The sequence below is a fragment of the Battus philenor genome, unplaced genomic scaffold (assembly GCF_028537555.1).
Source record: "Battus philenor isolate CCGP_79_NKW_IND1 unplaced genomic scaffold, ilBatPhil1.0.hap1 SCAF_5, whole genome shotgun sequence".
Classification (NCBI taxonomy): Eukaryota; Metazoa; Arthropoda; class Insecta; order Lepidoptera; family Papilionidae; genus Battus; species Battus philenor.
Window position 1 is genome coordinate 10,907,342 of NW_027181715.1, and position 18,563 is coordinate 10,925,904.

The following is an 18,563-nucleotide window of genomic DNA, read 5'->3' on the forward strand; positions in this document are numbered from 1 at the left end:
AATAATAATGTTTACGTGCAAATATTATTGTTATTATTAAATTTTAATTTTGAAAAATCTTCCTTGAAAACACAGTCCATCGCCCATAAACGAACATTTATTTTATCAAACAAAGTGCTCGAAGAGTGTGAGTAGGCAGTGGAGATAAAAATAAACAAAATTTAAAAGCAAATATTGTTAAAGTAAATTTACAATTACGTAATGGTTGTACAAGCGGCCACGACAAACGACAAAATGAAAATGAGTTGATAGCTAATCCTTTATATAAACTACGCAGATCGAGTTCATTATCCGTAAATTCATATACTCTTTGAAATTACAAAAAAAAATAAAAAAAAACTACTAATTATGGTTTGGTTGGTAATAAACTTCATCTATAACTAGGTAAGGACGAATATCATATAACTTGTCTTTTATTTAGGTCAATACATGGTCACCAATGACGTTTTTCTTGTTCCACCTCCTTATAAATACAATTTTTATAAACAACTTGTTTATTGCACACATTTTAAAAAAGTGGCGTTGTAAAATCATCTTTACCTTTTTTAGAACTGCTGACGCCTTCTAATCTCAAAACTCGGTCATCAGTCCCTATAACTTGCTTTTAACAGTGTGGTTAAATGAACACTATACATCACTGTCTAGTGAATTTAGTGTAATATTATTAAACTTAGTGTTCATATTGTTTTTATGTTTAATTTTTATCTAACTTATAGAAAAGAAGCACAAAACTTTATGTCCATTGATTCTATATAGTTTGTGGAATTTAGTCCTCATGTTTAGTGCTTGAGGCTATATTTATGAATATTTATTGTTACTCCAGTAATAAATTTATAAAAATTAAGATACATAATGCATATATGTTCTATATTTCCTAACCACGGGAGTTAAAAATAGTTAAGCAATGTAAAATTTAATATTGTCCTTTACGCAGATTTTTTTTTTAGTAGCAACTACCTATGTCTTAATATCCTTTAATATATATATTTTATGTATGCAATTTATGACGATAATGTTATTATAACATAAAGAAAACTTTTCAAGTTATATTTAGTACTTAATTATGCACAGAATACTAATTGTAGATATATAAAACCAGTCTTACATATAGGTAAAAAAATGTTAAACAGATGGCACTATTTATTAACGTGGGGTTATAAAATGGAAGATACACTTTAATTTGAATTTTTTGATGCAGAAGAAATGTAGTGGTAAATATTAATATAACTTTGACATGTACAGAAAATTCATTAATAATTATCATTATCAATTACAGTACATTTAGTTCTAAAGAAGTCGGTAACTTAAGCAGTACAGCTATAAACTAAATAAACTAAGTTTTAGAGCTAATATTCAAAGCGATAGGTTCTTGCAGATACCTAAGTTTTAATTGAAAACAATTTAGTTAACCATGATATAACATACTAATAAAATTTAATAAAATGTGAACAATCGTTTTGGTTTAAAGTTGGTAAAGGTAAAATTTGGTTGTTGATTACAAATCGTTTTAACTTACTATTATCTGTGACTAGTTATATTTTAATATGGATTGCTCTTAATAGATGTCAGTATTTTTTATTCGTTTAACAATAGCTTATAGGCACATATTTTTCTTATATTGAATAATAAACCTTAACAATAATTTGTTTAGTACCAGATAACCGTGTAAAAACACAAGATTTAGTTTTAAAAACGACACACGAATCACAACTTTGTTATAACAGTAAATTTATTACTAAAATTAAAGACAAATATTGCTGATACGCCGAAATTCCTCATTCATCATCGGTTTGAAAGTTGGACATACATTTATTTATTAATAAATGTGAGTCATATAATGAAAAGGTAAACATTTCGCGATCCAGCACCCTGCAGACTAGAGACTTATAATATTTAACTAGTATTTGTCTAAAAGCTTATTTACAGTTTTAATTCATATTCTAACAAATAGTATATATTATTATAAGAAATGATATTTTCAGATATATGACATGCAATTTTGACGACATTTTCTTTGAAGAGAATTTTTCAAGGACTCCTATAATCACAAATAATTGAAAAACCATGATTTATTAAAGTAGGTGTAAAATGCAGGTATGGTTTATTGATATGTTATAAATCTGAAGTGCAGGCGTTCACAAGTTTAGAAAGTATAAAGTCTTTTCCCTTAAAAATGTGTACAAGTAGTAAATGAGATTTTATCGAATTATAATATTTACAGTTTAAAACCATTGTTGAGAAATTGCAATTAATTAAAAAATGTTTTCATTGTTTTAAAATTGGAATAGTGATGTTTCAAAATTGTGTTCATATTTATAACATCTTTATTTATCTCCAGAAATATTTAATGAAAAATAATTATAAACATGATTAATATATTTGCACAGAAAATAAAAACAAAACATCAATACTTATTACATTAACAAACTTTCAATTATTTTTTCACTCAAAAACAGATCACACTAAAAGTCAGGTATTTTTGTAAATATTTTACGTACGTTAAATTTACTTGTAGGTTAACATTATTCATCATGAAAAACATCATCTATTATTAACATGGTAAGTGTAAATTAGGTATCTAAATAAATATGAGTTAAAGCTAATTACTCACACTCTAGCTATTAATTTTACTAATACATTAATATAGCAGATGTTTTTAAATCGACATTTTAGATATCGAAAAATAAGTTATCTATTTTATTCAACCGTTATGGTTAATCCTTATCAAAAATATTTTGTTATTATTCTAAATATGTGCGTGATTCATTTTTTTTCAATGAATGTTTACAACTATCCCTAAACATGACCAATGTAAATTTTGATTATATTTTGGTACAGTTTTTATGATTATATCAAAATAATATTCAGCTGTGGATGGAAGCATGATATGAATGTTGTGACGGAATATTTACCAAGCATATTATTGGCCGAACTTTTTATTTAACTTATTATTTATTTGCCTAACTCAATTGTTAAATTACGTTTTGTTTATTAATTTCATGTTTCGTGTGTGCAAATGATTTACAATTTTTTTTAACATGTTGTGGTGGTATAGATTACGATAAATAACTTTCGATCGTAATGCAATCATAGTTAGAAATCTTTAGTCACTTTATTTAAATTTAGCTAGTCATGCTAAGAACGAGAGAATAGTTCCTAAAATAAGTTTGAGACATAAAAGCAGTAGAAAATAATAACAAACAACGGTAAATAATATAAACACTAAATTGCTGGAAAAAGCAAGCAACGTCTGATGAAACCTGTATTACAAAAGTTTTAACGTTAACCACTTCTACGTTCACACTATCCTACAATAGTTTCACTTATGGAATCTTCTAGACGCTACAATTAACAAGGCACGTATCGCCTGTTAGGATACGTTGAAAAAATATTTTTCTCTGTTCTAATCAACAGCGTAACGAATACTAACAAAACTGTCATTAGTTGCACACGTTCACGGCGCTCTTTGGTAGATTACACTGACAATCAATACAATCCACTGGTAACGAAAACCTACGAGCAGGATGCACAAATCCTGCTATAATCGCAACACGTCTAAATGGAGCACTCGTCACTGTCGCGCGCGTAATCCTCGTCTTCCTCGTCCTGATTCCGAGGATTATTCTTTTTCAACTTCCCGGACACAACTCCAGTGTTTACTTTACTAAATAGGCTGCTGCGGTTCAATCTTGACATTTCTCTTTGCGGACTCAGTCGTTCGGCGATCGCTTTCTCGTAATTATCAGAGATTTTATTGACACCGTTCACTGGACTCGTTACTGGCGATTTACTGACTGTTTTTATAGGTGATGTTGCCTTTCTTAGTTCGACCGTCTTATCGAAAATTGTCCCACTGGTGGCAGCCGTGTAGGACGGAGGATCTTTGGCGCGGGCACCGGTCGGATTGAGGAGCTGTGAGTACAGGAAGCTATTATTACCGAAGCCGGCGTACCTGTTGTCCACTTTACCATTCATCATCATTAGACTAACTGGTTTCTCTGGTGGGATGGGCTTTTCACCTTTTCTATCAGGCAGACCGTTCTTAGACGCGTTTTCTTGATTTGGCCATTTATTTGTGTTTCCGATCGAGTAAATAGAGTTGAGATTGACAAAGCCGGACGTTGGCGCTGTAACCGGCTGAGGTCGTGACGTTGCTCCTAAATGTTCTTTCCCTCGACTAACAACGCTTGCTCCGCTTTCGCTAAGAGTTGAGTCTTCCACACTGGAGTCTTCGACCGCTTCAGTGTTAGTGATCTCATCTATATTTGGTGACAAACAGTCTTCGTCGGTCTCATCGTATGAGCTGAAATCAGGCAAACAAATAATTAGATATTGCGTAAATGTGTTAGATGTAATCGAAAATGGTATATATGTACTGAATGCAACATATATTCCGAATTAATGTTAGTATTATTTCATGCCTGATCAAATGCCGATGAGTTTTAATGAAAAATTAATTATAAAACAATTATTTACAAAACAAAAGCTGTATATTCTCATGAGGATGTGATATGTATATTTACAGAATATATTTTCATCAGTAAGGCAGACAAGGCAGTGGGGTTGACGGCAAACAGTTTCGTAGATATTTGAATGTGATTCAATCTATTACATATTCATCGATTGCTGCAATCATTTTAAATAATAACAAAGGCATTATTTTCATGAAATTAAATGCAAATTTTCACACGTATAAGCGCCAAGTCCGCGACGGACATGATGCAAGCTCTTGCAACAGAAGCAAGGCGCCTTTGAATCAAACAAGCTTTATGAAGCAGTGTCGGACTTTGAAGGTTACGTATTGTTGTCGAGATGATCAGGGCAGCAAAGTACATACACATACACGGCAAGTCACGAACACATTCTTACCCTAGCATAGCCAGTTCTGTCTTCCTCCCTGATGAACAAAATAGTAATAATAATGAACAAAATAAAGATATATATGTTAAAATAGATATAATATAAATTATAGATGATTCATAAATAAGAAAAGTGAATGTTCCAAGGGAAAGAAATACAAAATGAGAGTTTCTTCATAGCAACGATTTATATTATATATTTGGTGCATTCAGAACATATTTTTAACAGCACAATTTTAAGATATTATTTCTTTCGCAGAACATAGCAAAGCCGTGTGCGACTACTAGTTTAATTTGCTTTGGTGACAACTGAGTGCGTCACAATGCTTGATGCTGATCTAGGTCGTTTGGTGCCTTGACTGATGCGATATATAGATGTTTCTACTTTACCGCAGCACATCTCTAATCATTTGAAATATCTATATCCGCTAATTCGGCTAGCTCTGCACAATTCATAGAATTTATTCACGCACTTCTTTTTCTCTGCGTCTTTTATTATCTTATACAGTTGCCTGTTCATAATGAAAATAAAAATTAAAACATATGTTTATCGATTAATTGATGTATTTTATTGTTAGTCTGTGGCTTACATTTGGTCCTGTGCGTCACTGCCGCCTTCTTCAGCTACTAAGAGTTCGTATTCTTCGGCGGCGAATCTGTCCCATTCTGACATCTGAAATTAAAAATAAAATTCACAATCGTCCTAGTTAATTTATTACGTAGGCTTATAATTAAAATCTATTGTAGCCCTGCGGATTAGTAAGTTGAAAGGGCAGTCGGTGGCCATAAAGCGCACAGAGCAGATAGCTGCTGGGACCTTAAGGTTCTAGAGTAAAAACCATGGACTGGCAAGCGCATTAGGACGTCCCTAGACAAGGTCGACCTAGTTAAGGCCGTCTATTGCTTTTTTTCACTTCCAATCAGTCCTCCTTTTCTTAGCGTCGTAATCCTAATTGCTGAGGATCATGACCCCTATTATGAATCACTTTCTCCTTAACTAACCTGGCTCATCGGTTGCGATTACCGGCTATGTGTAAGAAATAGGAAATTTTACTGTCCAGAGTTGTACTTATTTGATCTGTCCACCGTATTGGGCTACTCTCCCGTGGTCTTCCTGTGATATATACCTTTTTCGATAAGCTTCTCATGTTTAGGAACAATGTGATCGAAATACTTATAGACAAATCTGCCCCATTTGAAAACTTTAGAGGAGATTTATGTACCGCAACAGACACCTTACGGCTGAAATGATATATACTTTTAAATTTTTGTAACAAAAATAGATATAAAAATATTACCTCCGAGTCGGAATCGCGTTGTGTCGCGAAGGGATCACGTTGCTCGTGATCGAGGTACTTCTCAAGATTGAAGAATGTATCGAAGAAGATTGGTGTCAGCTTGCACTTTTTGAGATCCGTTAGCGTTATCTTACCCTGTTCCGCAGGGTGTACCATGTCCAACATCTGTACATAGATGAATAATATAGGAACATATTAAATTTTTAATTAATTTCTCTATTACTTATATTAATGTGTTATCTGTAAGGTTCTTTTCTGTTAGCTCGGCGAAAATATCACTAGTTTCGAACAGTTTACAATAAGCATCTTTTTGAGTAATACCGTTTTATTGAGAATTTATTAAAATTTGTGTATAAACACTAATAATTCTGATTGCATATTGCAGTCTTTTCCAAAATACTAAAAATTGAAAAGGTTGTTTGTTTTGGATTAAAGTAGAAAACAGTGGCCCTAAACAAATTTTCACTTCATGATTGTGAGAAATTTGTTAATTACATTCTATTTACTCATTACGGAAAAACACCTTTCTTAATTTATCATAAAATAAAAAAAGACTTGTCTAAAATTTATGTTTGCTAAAAAGTACTTTTTCTCCAACTGCACGAAATTTGATTAAAATATTTTTTATATTATTTACATTCATTAAAAATTCTGAAATATCATGTCATCATATACATTATTTATAACTCTTGCCTTGCTAACTCGAATTATAAAAAGTCAATATGCCTTCTTTCGGCAGTCTCGTGTTAAATGGGAACGGAACAATATGTAAACATCCCAAATACAAGAACAAATAAAAATCAATAAATTTTTTACCAATTAATTGTAATAATTATTAATTAATTGTAGGTTAACAAAAACATAAAGACGACGCGCTTGCACCGTAAAAAAGACTTGCATGTGAACGCATCCTTAGCTTATTATCCACGATATAAGTTTTAGTGTTAGCTCCAGCTAACGTTGTTTTTAAATATTTTTTCGTTCGCCACTACCCACCCTTATATCGTTTTTCAGCTCGGCGTTGATTTATGAGAAACTTGTCTGGATATTATAATCTTTTCAGCTATTGAACATCCACTGCTGGGCAAATGCCACCTCCAAAAATTTGCAATAAAATAGGTTAGAAATGGCCTACACCCAGCGTTTTCTGACGAACTTACCGAGGCCGCCTGTCCATCTTGTGTGAACGATCTACATTGTTCTGCCTATGAACATATATTGGATATATTTACCTGACATAAACAATCGTTAAATGGCAGCGTTTCGATGCCGATAGCTTCCATTCTTTGCATCTGTTCTTCGTAAAAGTACTCCAACTCGTACATCGATATATAGCCGTCACCGTCCAAGTCCATGCATCTGGAAATAATTACATAATGATTATTTTATTTACGTTCATCATCATCGTCATTTCAGCCCTTACAACTGATTTCCACTTTTGAACATAGCCTATCACATTTATTTCCAATAAGACTGGTTTTAAGCGGTCTGCGTCTGGGGACGTCCCACGCTGCGCATGTCGATTCATAGTCTCCAATAACCTAAGACCCTGATTGCCTGTACACTGCCACCCCAACTCGCCAATCTGCTGGACTATATCGGTTCCTCTCGTTTGTCTACGGATTTCTGACATAATTTCATAAAAAAATCCCGAGCAGAGCCATTCTCATAGCTTGTTGAGTGGCTGTGACCTTGCCAAACTATATTTATATTTTATTAAAATAGTTGAAATATGTCCAAAATATGCTATGGGATATTTATAGGTCACTTGTAAAGATAAAAGAGAAAGGAACAGGTCTAAAGCACAGTCCACAGTGTGCGACTTTAGCGCGTGGTGTTAAATCGTAAATACTCCTTAACCTAAAGTTTCTTCTTAAAAGCTCCTTCAATTCAGACTGACACACAGCAGTCGGATTATCAATTTGTCACATAAAAACAAGACTTCGTTCTAAAAACGGATCAATGTTCATAAAGAAATCGCAAAGCTCATTGGCCATTCCTAAACATTCACTAAGATTATTGAAAATAAATGTCACATTTCTAATGCTTGTTGAAGCCTCTTCTTTAATGGGCTGTGAGTTCAACATTTTCATCAAGTCGGTTTCAGTCAAATCTGCATCTTGCGATTCAATCAATTCCTGAATGTCACTTCATTCTATCTGTTCGAATCCATCTCGTGTTATTCCATTCGCGATTTCGGCTAGTCAAAGTTTGAACTTGTACAGATTCTTCGTTATTTTCTGCAGTCACAGCAGGCAACACTGTTTTACTTTTTTAATAGTCTATTTGACGGCATTTCCAAAGGTTATTGATTTGGATACCTATTGGAATCTTTTTATTATTATGTATGTACTTATTACATCCGTAAGTAAAGAAATTTTTGGCCGCGAATATAGGAATTGGGTCACATTTTTTAAATTCACGAATAGTTTCGCGAATATACTTTTAATATTTACTGTAATAATTTAAATCATTTATTAAAAATTTGATCAATGTTGTATCTAAATTTACAGTTGCGTTATTAAAAAAAACAGCTACAATTTTTGATCGGAGTGACATGCAACACCCATGTTTATATTTGTTCTTACAAAGATATCGAATAATAAAACAAAATAAGATAATTAAAGTTAAGTTAAACTATAGCAAGAAGTAAAATAGGACAAGTTTCTGTTTCATGTTTACTAATTTTTTCTATATTAATTGTTAAAAAACCTAATGAGCGATGCTTGCTATAATAAATTATTATGTAAAGAATGAAAGCAAAAATATGATGTCTCGTCGTCATATATGTAATTATGACGTCTGTACATGATGTGTGTTCAAAATTTAAGCATTAATTGTAATAGTTCATTGTGGACTGTAGTACCAGTGCTATTGTAATGACCGTTTACGTGACCCGCTCATTTCAAAACTTTCCCGAATGCTTTCACGCATTTAATGCCACTTGAATTTCACTGTCGATGTAGATTCTCTACGCTTGAAGAATTATAAACATTGGTTCGGTGAATACATTGAGTTTTGATTTATTATTCACTATGTTTTGATCTATTTACGTGTTTAAAATTTTTATTTAAAGTTTTAAATAAATGTACACTTATACTAAATGCTAATAACATTGATCTTATATTGGTATTTATATTTGGTGTTATGTCTGTTCTTTTAGTATCAATCTAGGTAAGTATCCTCGGTATTTTAGAGCTGGATATTCATAGCACGAGTCCTGGACATCGGAGACGGTCACGTCAAGCATTCCTTTAAATTTGTATGATAACCCTATTCTATAATCATCGGTTTCAGAAATAATTATTAACAATACGAAAAAAGCATTTTCAACATTAGGATCACTACATAGCATAATTAATTATGGTTTACTGTCTGCCTTGCAAACTTTGCACTGCTAGAAGTTATTAATAATGTTATTGATGTTTGTGTACAAAAATAAAAGATTTTCGACAATGTACTGACTCATCACAATATCTCCAGAACTGTAAGGATTTAAAATTTGAAATTTGGCACAAAAAATTGTTTTTCCGAGCAGAGGTCAGCTAAGAACGATATTTACGAAACTCTATTTAGAAAGAGAGGTTCAAGAGGGTGTTCCTAACAAAAAATGCATATTTTCAAATTATCGCACTTAAAAGTGTAGATCTTATGCTGAGACGCGGTACAGCAGTTTCTGTACCATAGCATATGGTAGCTATGGTTTAATTGCTATCAAGATTTTACAATCTCATAGATAATGACTGTAAGTATTATCATTTTCCATTACGTAGTACATAACCTTTGTGGCCAGGCCGTATGACTTTGACTGCGATCTGGCCAAATTGAAATATATAAAAAATTATGTATAAAGACTATGCTAAAGTTTGTAGCTCACCTGTACCAATACTCAATTGCCGTGGGATGGGTCTTGTCTTCCTCCGCCAGCAGGAACCACACAAACTCGGTGTAAGACATTCTCGGCTCGCCGTCTGGCGTGAGACGGTTCTGGTTACCACGGGTCACGCAGCCAGACAGCACGCGCTCAATCATGCGGCTCGACAGTGCTACGATCATATTAAACCACTATAATTTTTCGACACACATTTTGATAACAATACGTAGTAATAAAGGCGGTAATATAGAGAAGTAAATATTATTAAAAATATGTAGAACAATCTAAATAAAACATAAGAGTAGTGATAAACGAAAATAGAACTAAATAACTAAGTAAAACCTTTAAAAATAATAGGAAAGAAGGTAAAGACTGGGCATAAAATGTTTACAAAATTGATAATTAAGAAAAAAGGAAATAAAACAGCAATGCGTCTCCACGCCATTGGGAATTGATTAAAAAAAAGGTAAAAAGGATATTTGAGTGACCGTTTAAAACACACGTGTGCTGAACCTTGAATGAACCCGATAATCCTTGATGCTGTATAGCAGTGACGTACTGCAGTGATGTACAAAAAAGACCTGATTCAGAGTGCCTTAAATTCAATAAAATCTGTTGTTGCAGACCCTCCAGGAAAAAGTGCTGAGTAAGCTTGTGGATTTATTAGATAAGTGTCATGACAAAACCAATTCGGTGATTCCAATAGACGCATGGTTCTGCCCTCTCAAGTATTTTTGAAAACCAGATTGTGTACCTCTTGCATCTGAAGAATTAATGAATTTATCTGTCTCTTTAAAGAATCATCGAGCTTAATTACTAAAGTTAGTAACGTAAACGGATGGGTAAGTTAAATTAGAAGTATGCAGGCCATATAGCGCGGAGTACAGATGAATGCAGCGGCTTCAAAGTTTTGGAGTGGAATTTATGGTCTAGTGCGGCGTAGTACTCCAAAAAGCGGACAATTGACTTCGTTAGAAAATAGATGCAGGCCAGTTCCAACCAGTTTTATTGGAAATCTATAGAGAGGTTCGTGTGCAGCAGTGGATGTGTTACATCAAGAATTAATACCATGAATGTGCAAATTAGCGAACGAATGCAATAGTTATACTGATATAATGGCTGATTTTGTACAGCGCTCAAAAGTTTTTTTCAAAGTTTTACCATATTGTTATTTTGTGTTTGTACTGTTTGCTTATAATAATAGGTTGTGTATCTTATTCTAGGTTATTGCGTAAGGGTTATATTCTAGTATTAGAACAATTGTAAGCGGACCTAATGTAAATATATATATATATATATATATATATATATATATAATATGGCTCACCGTGGTCGTTGTGTCTGGCGAGGTCGTGCTTGTCAATGAACAGATCGTGATCCCTGTCGAGCTCCCAAAACTTGCAGTAGATTACGTAGAAATGTTCATAGCTGGAACATCATGAATAAACACTTAAATGAAAATTAACCGTTTATCTATTTATTTAATCACCATTTTATCAAGTTTTCTTTGTACAGGCGGACTTAATGTCTTTAGTCATCATCTAACAAGGTAGTCAACCGTTCAGGTCTTTCACGGGCGTTGAAGGAAGAGAGCTTCATCGTTCACTCAGCTGCGAACCCGAGAAAGACAGCAACGTGAAGTAGTCTTGTGTTGCTGCGGTACAGTGAGAATGCTGGGGGAGGCCCAGCTTCCCTGAGAAAGGGTCTTGGCAAAGTATTGAGGGGCACTTGTGAGTTCCGCAGGAAATCCGGAGGCCCTACACCGGAGGCTCTACAGTACCGAGGAAGACCACCGATTATTAGAGGGTAGGAATCCTATATAACCCTGTCCTTCGCCCAGGGCTGGGTATCTTCATCATATTCCCCCTCGAAACCAAAAAAATTCTGTATTTCTTAGTGTACCTTGGAATTTTTCAGTCACATACCCAAAAAGATTGGATATAACTTTGTACGTCATACGGTGACTGGAAAAAACAAGGCTAACCGTCCGTAAGGTAGTAGCATCAGTTGGTTGGATCAAACCTGGACAGTAAACTTCATGCTGCTCCCCACGATGCCAAAGATAGGAATAGCAGGCGTATCATAATGAAGTAAAAGATAATTCCGTGACCAGGGATGACCCTCATCAGTGAGAATAAAGATACGAGTAAAATATCACTTGTCAAGTGAACACCTTATTGACCTTATCTTTTGGATATTAAAAAAAAAAAAAAAAACTATAATTATGCTCACCTAAAATACTGAGTGACTTGATTGATATCCTCTTCATCCTCCAACAGCTGAATTACTTGGAGGAGGTTCGATCTTCTTAGCTCCGGTATCGATATTCTTCCCGACCATGATCGATTGACGCAATAAAATATTCTCGCGATTACCTGAAAACGATGAAAAATATCTTTTTTAAGTTTTTTTTTTAAATGAGTGTGATATTTTGCAAACAACGTATCATTAATAATAGGTCGACCAAAAGTGTGACAATAAATCGTGTTCTGAAAAAGAAAAATGCATTTTCATTGTTTTAGACACCTGTTGAGAGATATGGGCCTCGCCTAATGATATCTATGGGGGATATATATTTACGCAGAAGACGCTGCTATATTAAATATTTTTAAATATTTTTTTTTTGGAATAAATAGATTATACAATACACATAAACATGTTTTTTTTTTTAAATAATAGAAACAATTGACTTTTGATAATTATTTATAAACGTAATATCGGTATATGAAGATGTTTTTAATTGCATTCCTTTTAATATAATTTTAAAATAACTTGTTAATTATTGATTTTGTTATAAAATTGTATTAGGGAAACACATAATACATCAAATCAAACATCCATAATTTTATAATGTAATGTTATAAATAAATAAAGAGTTTTTTGACTGAAAATAAGCCATACGATCTATTTACGGCTTAGGACCGCGAATCTTCTTAAGAAATTGGTTTAAAGAGGTCAATATTCTTAGATTGACTTCATAGTTGTCTATATCTCGTGTGGCAAAGTTACGCTTGCCAATCCGTGGTCTCTATTTCAGTACTTTAAGGCTGCAGTGGACACCTGTTTTGTGCGCTATGTAATCTGCCTTTCTGATTAAATATCGTAGAAAAATTTTGATCATAGGAGCCTCCTTGACTCATTAAGTGAGAGATCGTGTTTAAATGCCCTATGTATATACATATACATACATATAATATGTATACATATATGTATCCAAATGTGTTTTAGTAAATATTAATAAACTTAATAATACTTTGGGATTCCTTGTGTCCCAATTAATCTTGAAGGATTGGCGCCGTAATGAAAGGAGAACTCTAATAAACTTAAATTAATATATTAATTACTACACGGTAATTAATACAGAGCGTTGCTACAGAAAATTGTCCAATTCAAACGTGAACAAAACAGTAACTAAAATCTGTCAGTCCTGTTAGGGTTGCCTTTATTAATTTATCGACAAAAAAATGTTAGCTTACCGTATGTACATATCGGGAGTGGAATTCCGTGGCTTCTTTTAGGAACGAGAGACCTGGATGCGTATCCACTACGTCTTGCACTAAGGGTACGAAGTCCTCGGGGGCTAACGTGTTACTCTTCCCTCGGGTGAGTATGTACACAAACCTGGACGCCAGGTCGTGGCACTGTGACGTCATTCTGGAACACAGTAAGTTTGTATTATTTACGTGAGTGATTATTTACACTAAGAGAAACCGGAGTGGGTTTCGCTTCACAAAAAAAATATGAAGCGGTGAATAAACGATTTTTATTTCGTGTAGTTAAAGAAAAATAAATTATTTTATTATTTCTTATCCTATGATAACTTCCAGTGTCCACAAAAGGCTGGTATCGATCTAGTCGGTAATTTGATATTTTAATAACTTCTATAAAAGATCTAGTTGCATTATTAAAGTTGAATTTTAATTACTTACTCTCTCCAGAAGTCGATAAACTTGTGTCCATCAACGGGAGCGTGTAGACTCTGCTGTGTGGTCAGGAACAGCGGCATCTTCCAGTACAGCGGACATTCGCAGGCTTTTACTATGTGCTTGAAACTTTCACGAGGCACCTGCGGGCAATTGCACCTAAATTAAATTTTAAAAGACGAATATTCTTGAGTAATATTCATATTGGACGATATAAAATTTCTTTACATTTAAGGACTTAGTCTTTTGATTACAGTGTATTGTATCGTTCCTTGTGTTCGTGGTATTAGCCTCTCAAAGAGAGCTTGGTCCAGTTTCCATTAAGTGATTCTGGTTCTCTATTCTAATCTATTGGAGCTTTTTGATTTGGAGCCTAGAAGAGGGCTCAAGATTTCTGTGATTAAATTGGCAGCTGGGCGTCTTAACGTTGCAGAGTGAAAGCCATGGGCGGGCTAACGCAGCGTAGAATGGCCGTCCATAACATCGTGAAGATGACTTTGTTAAGAAGTTGTTCGACTGAATACATTGAACCCGCTAACTTTAGCACTTGCATTACATTGTTTATAATTATTGTAGGTTTTGTATTATTATTTTATTGTTCCTTGTTTGAACACAGATCTCTTGTCAATGAGTATCGAACATAATCTTTATACGAACTATGTCATAATTTCTAATATTTGGTCAAACATGACGCTCATGGGAATCGAATCCGCAAATTAAGGCGTCGATATTGTCGATGATATCTTTATGGAAACAGAGCTGTACCCGCACTGTGGTCGCGCATTCGTGGGTGGTCTCGACTTCCGCTATTAAGGAATATAGGACACGGCGCCGGGCGTAAACCATCTCTAGAGGCCGTCCTTATCGAATAAACAATGCTTCGAAATATGAACTGTTCCACTTAATCGTTCATTTCCGGTACGACTATAATAACTCTTGTTTTTAAATATTTTGTTTATTGATGATATATTTTATAGTCTGCCAGTGTGCCATTGTGTGTGCTGTTATCTGTGCCATTGAGATGTACGAAAATATTTAGTTTTTGTTACTTTAATAAAATAGCTCTGTATTTTAAATGAGTTAATAGTTTAAGAAAAAAAGGAAAAAATGTTTACATTTTACAAGACAAACAAAAACGTTCACGCATGTTCATTTTATGTGTACGATAGAGTTTATGTAACATTCATGTTTTACAAGCTTTTATGCCAAACGCTTTTATGACAAATTACATCAATAAATATTTACGCGTAAAGGCAAAATAAAGTTTTGATGTTGTCTAATCTAACAATATTATAAAACTAGATAACCTTTTAGTATAGCATATTTACCTTAAGATATAGGAATAATTATTATTTTTTTTAGTGATCATAGCTATATTTATACTAGTTATAATTGCTATTTAATTAAAAAAGGAGGAATACTATTTTCGCGCTTACAGTGTGTAGACGAGACAATATGCTTTTTTTCTTCTTGTTACCTTTTAATGTATAGTTCTTACAGTTATAAAGTGTAATATAATAGAGTATATGTAGCTATTATTAATAGCATAAAGAGATTGAAAGCTGAAACTAGATAGGTTTTTAAAAAGTTAATAATGAAAGATCGTTTTTTCACAAATTCTGAACAAACTGTAGCGTATCTTTTGTAATGAACCTTTTGAAATTTTGTAAGAACATGTACAAAACTAATATTATGAAAATTTTGCAACATTATTAATTACGAGTATATATCTTTTTCACAAAACTTCGCTCCACGCTGAAATATCTCAGTGACGGTTTATTTTAATATAAATGTGATACCAATTATTTCCTTAATCAAAATTTGCTTAATACAAGATTACATTAAATTGAATTCTGTATTTGTATGTTAAACATGTGTATGTATGTATGTTAAACAGGGTAATGGTTATAAAGATGGTCACGGCTTACACTTCGTAGTAAATAATGTATGCAATGTATGTATGCAATATCTGCAATATCCTTACTACATTTTTACGTTAATAACTATGATTATTAAGTTTGTACATTAAATTACTGCTATATCTACTATTCTGTTTTACATAAATTAACTGTTACTTCAAAAATCTTTTGTAAGAATCACATTTTTTTCAAACATTCAAACTTTTAATTTATTGTCACATATTTATATTCCATCACAATATTTTTAAACATATGAGGTACCATCTGAACTGTCAGAACTTACTAAACCTATAGAATTTTTAATTTGACCTAAACCGTTATAGTACATATCCATAATAACTTAGAATAAGTATCAAATTTAACTTAATCATAACTCATGATCCGCAGTTTACTATAAAATGAAATTTGGCATTTAGTATTCATAGTTTGTCAGATTAATATTTTAAAGAAGAATTTATTATGTTATAGTTATTCATTTTAGTGTAAGAAGCTGATAACCAAATAAGTTTTAACATTACATTCAGATATATAGAAGAGACTAAGTTTCGACGCTGGAATGTACTCTCCTTTAGTCACTTGTTTTTCGAACGAGATCTGAACTCTGTACACAAATCATTTTTATTAAATCACGTTGGTATTGTGTTGAACAAAAATCGAACCTTAGCACTTAAATGGAATACGTAAATATTTGCCTCTTCCGTCTCTCCCCTCTGTCTTTCTAAGCACGACGTTTTCCCTAAATCGGTCCCTGTTTGAGGTCGTTGACCCGCGCGAATTGGGTCACGTCTACTTTGTAGGCCTATTTATACCAACAAGCGGACTGCTAGCTTTGACAGTTTAGATACTATGCCGCGGCGTCCGTTATGCAATATGAGTGCTTTAATTCATAAATAATTATCTTAATTAATGTCAAAGATGCGAGAAGACTTTCTTTGTATACCAAGTTACAATTTCCATTTAGGCCATAGGGAATCATGGACATGAAATAAAAATGTATTTTATTATTCATTCATTCATTCATTCATATAAGGCATTATTCAAAGATCACTACAATGATCGGTCTTGCGCTGCTTCTCGCGACCTTGAATATGTCGTCGATCCACTTAGTGCATAGCCTACAGGCCTGTGGTCACCATTTGTGGTGCTTTCGGCTCCAACGGCCGCCCGTATAGCCGTACGAACGGTGTTCCCCACCAACTGCCACTTCAGACAAGCGATAATTTGCGTTACGTCGGTTAATTTGGTTCTTATTTTGTTATGATTATTTAATAGTCGCTACATATGATGTGCGCAAGACCGGTCATCATATCAATCTTTAGAGAAGGCCTATGCCTTGCAGCGAGCGCCTATCGGCTGATATAATGATTTTAGCTGAAAAATGAGCTATCTGGGTGAACCTCTTCAAAGATTTTACACCTATAAACAATCTCCCTTTCAAATGCAACCAGAAAAACAACAATAGTTTTTTAGATTAAACCACTCTACGGATTTTCGGAGAATATATGTAAAAATATAACTACAGAGGCCCAATGCAAGGCATATACCTCCCCTAAAGATTTCTATGGGGGATATACCATAATCCCCACGCTTGGTGATCGCAGTGAGTTATTATGGGACGATGCCCATACCCGTCGTCTGAAAACTTGTAGGATTTTTTTTAAATATTTGACAGTTATTATATGCTGTATATTTTATATGTCGCATCGTAAAATCGATGTAACATACAAATCAATAAATCAAATACGACACCTTCAAATAAAATATGGCTCAAAACGTTACCCGTTGAATAAAACTTGTCCAAGGAAACCAAAACAGCGTCTGACGGCTGCCGCGTTTCACATGACGAATGACCTAAATCAGAAACTGAAACGGACGAAGTCGCTTTCGTCATTTATAACGCGTACAGCAAAGAAATAGAATAAGAATTATTCATGAAAGGCGTAAGTAATATTATTATTTATATGAATATTATAGTGATGTGAATAATAAAAATCATGAACGGTTTGAAAATTGAGATAATGATTTTCGTTTTCATATTTACGTTTAGGCTGGTCCTTATTGAGAGTAAAAAAATCGACATAATGAGAAGAATATGGTCGAAAAAACACTATTCTATTTCCATATAAACCACAGGAGCTGCCAAATATTTGATACCAATCAAAATAACAAAAGACGTCTTAATTTTAAGTGTTGTTGTTATAGTGTTCAAAACAGAAAAATTCTTATTGAATGTAATCATTGTTCATTATTAAAGAATAAAATAAATTAATAAGATAGTCGCGTTAATTTTATTTATATTGGACTGCCAATTAGTACTAGTCGAATAACTTTTTTCGACGAAGTCTGTCGGAGTATCTAGTTGGATAATAGTAATTGATCAGAGGATTTTGACTAATTGCGTCTATTGCAGCTATTTCTGTAGCAAGCAAATAGCGTAATAATTAGGTATGAGTAAGTGACGTCGAGGAATCCTTTTGTAGAATGTCGTGTTCAAAAACCTGTTGAGCAGGGGATAGCTATATTGCTTTAGGTGAGAATATTAACAAAAATATCTTTCACTTTTTCCATTTCCTTAAAGAATTTTGTATACAATAAATGAGAAATTAACCAATCAGCTACGATGGTGTAACTAATTTGGATAGAATTGTGTGTATTAACACATATGTATATACACGTTCGTTGTGGAATTG

General features: G+C 33.4%; 1 protein-coding gene across 1 annotated transcript in view; it reads right to left on the reverse strand.

Annotated features, from left to right (window-relative positions):
- Window positions 1–2,723: 2,723 nt before the first annotated feature.
- Window positions 2,724–18,563, reverse strand: part of LOC137929382 (uncharacterized) — a 138,411-nt gene continuing 122,571 nt past the window's right edge. Inside the window, exons 3-11 of the mRNA XM_068772297.1 lie at window positions 13,961–14,097; window positions 13,508–13,685; window positions 12,264–12,406; window positions 11,359–11,459; window positions 10,035–10,203; window positions 7,390–7,516; window positions 6,158–6,322; window positions 5,450–5,532; window positions 2,724–4,303 (exon numbers count right to left, since the gene is read on the reverse strand). Of these exons, the coding sequence (XP_068628398.1) occupies window positions 3,556–4,303; window positions 5,450–5,532; window positions 6,158–6,322; window positions 7,390–7,516; window positions 10,035–10,203; window positions 11,359–11,459; window positions 12,264–12,406; window positions 13,508–13,685; window positions 13,961–14,097 (1,851 nt within the window). The 3' untranslated portion in view covers window positions 2,724–3,555. The remainder of the gene's footprint in view (window positions 4,304–5,449; window positions 5,533–6,157; window positions 6,323–7,389; window positions 7,517–10,034; window positions 10,204–11,358; window positions 11,460–12,263; window positions 12,407–13,507; window positions 13,686–13,960; window positions 14,098–18,563) is intronic.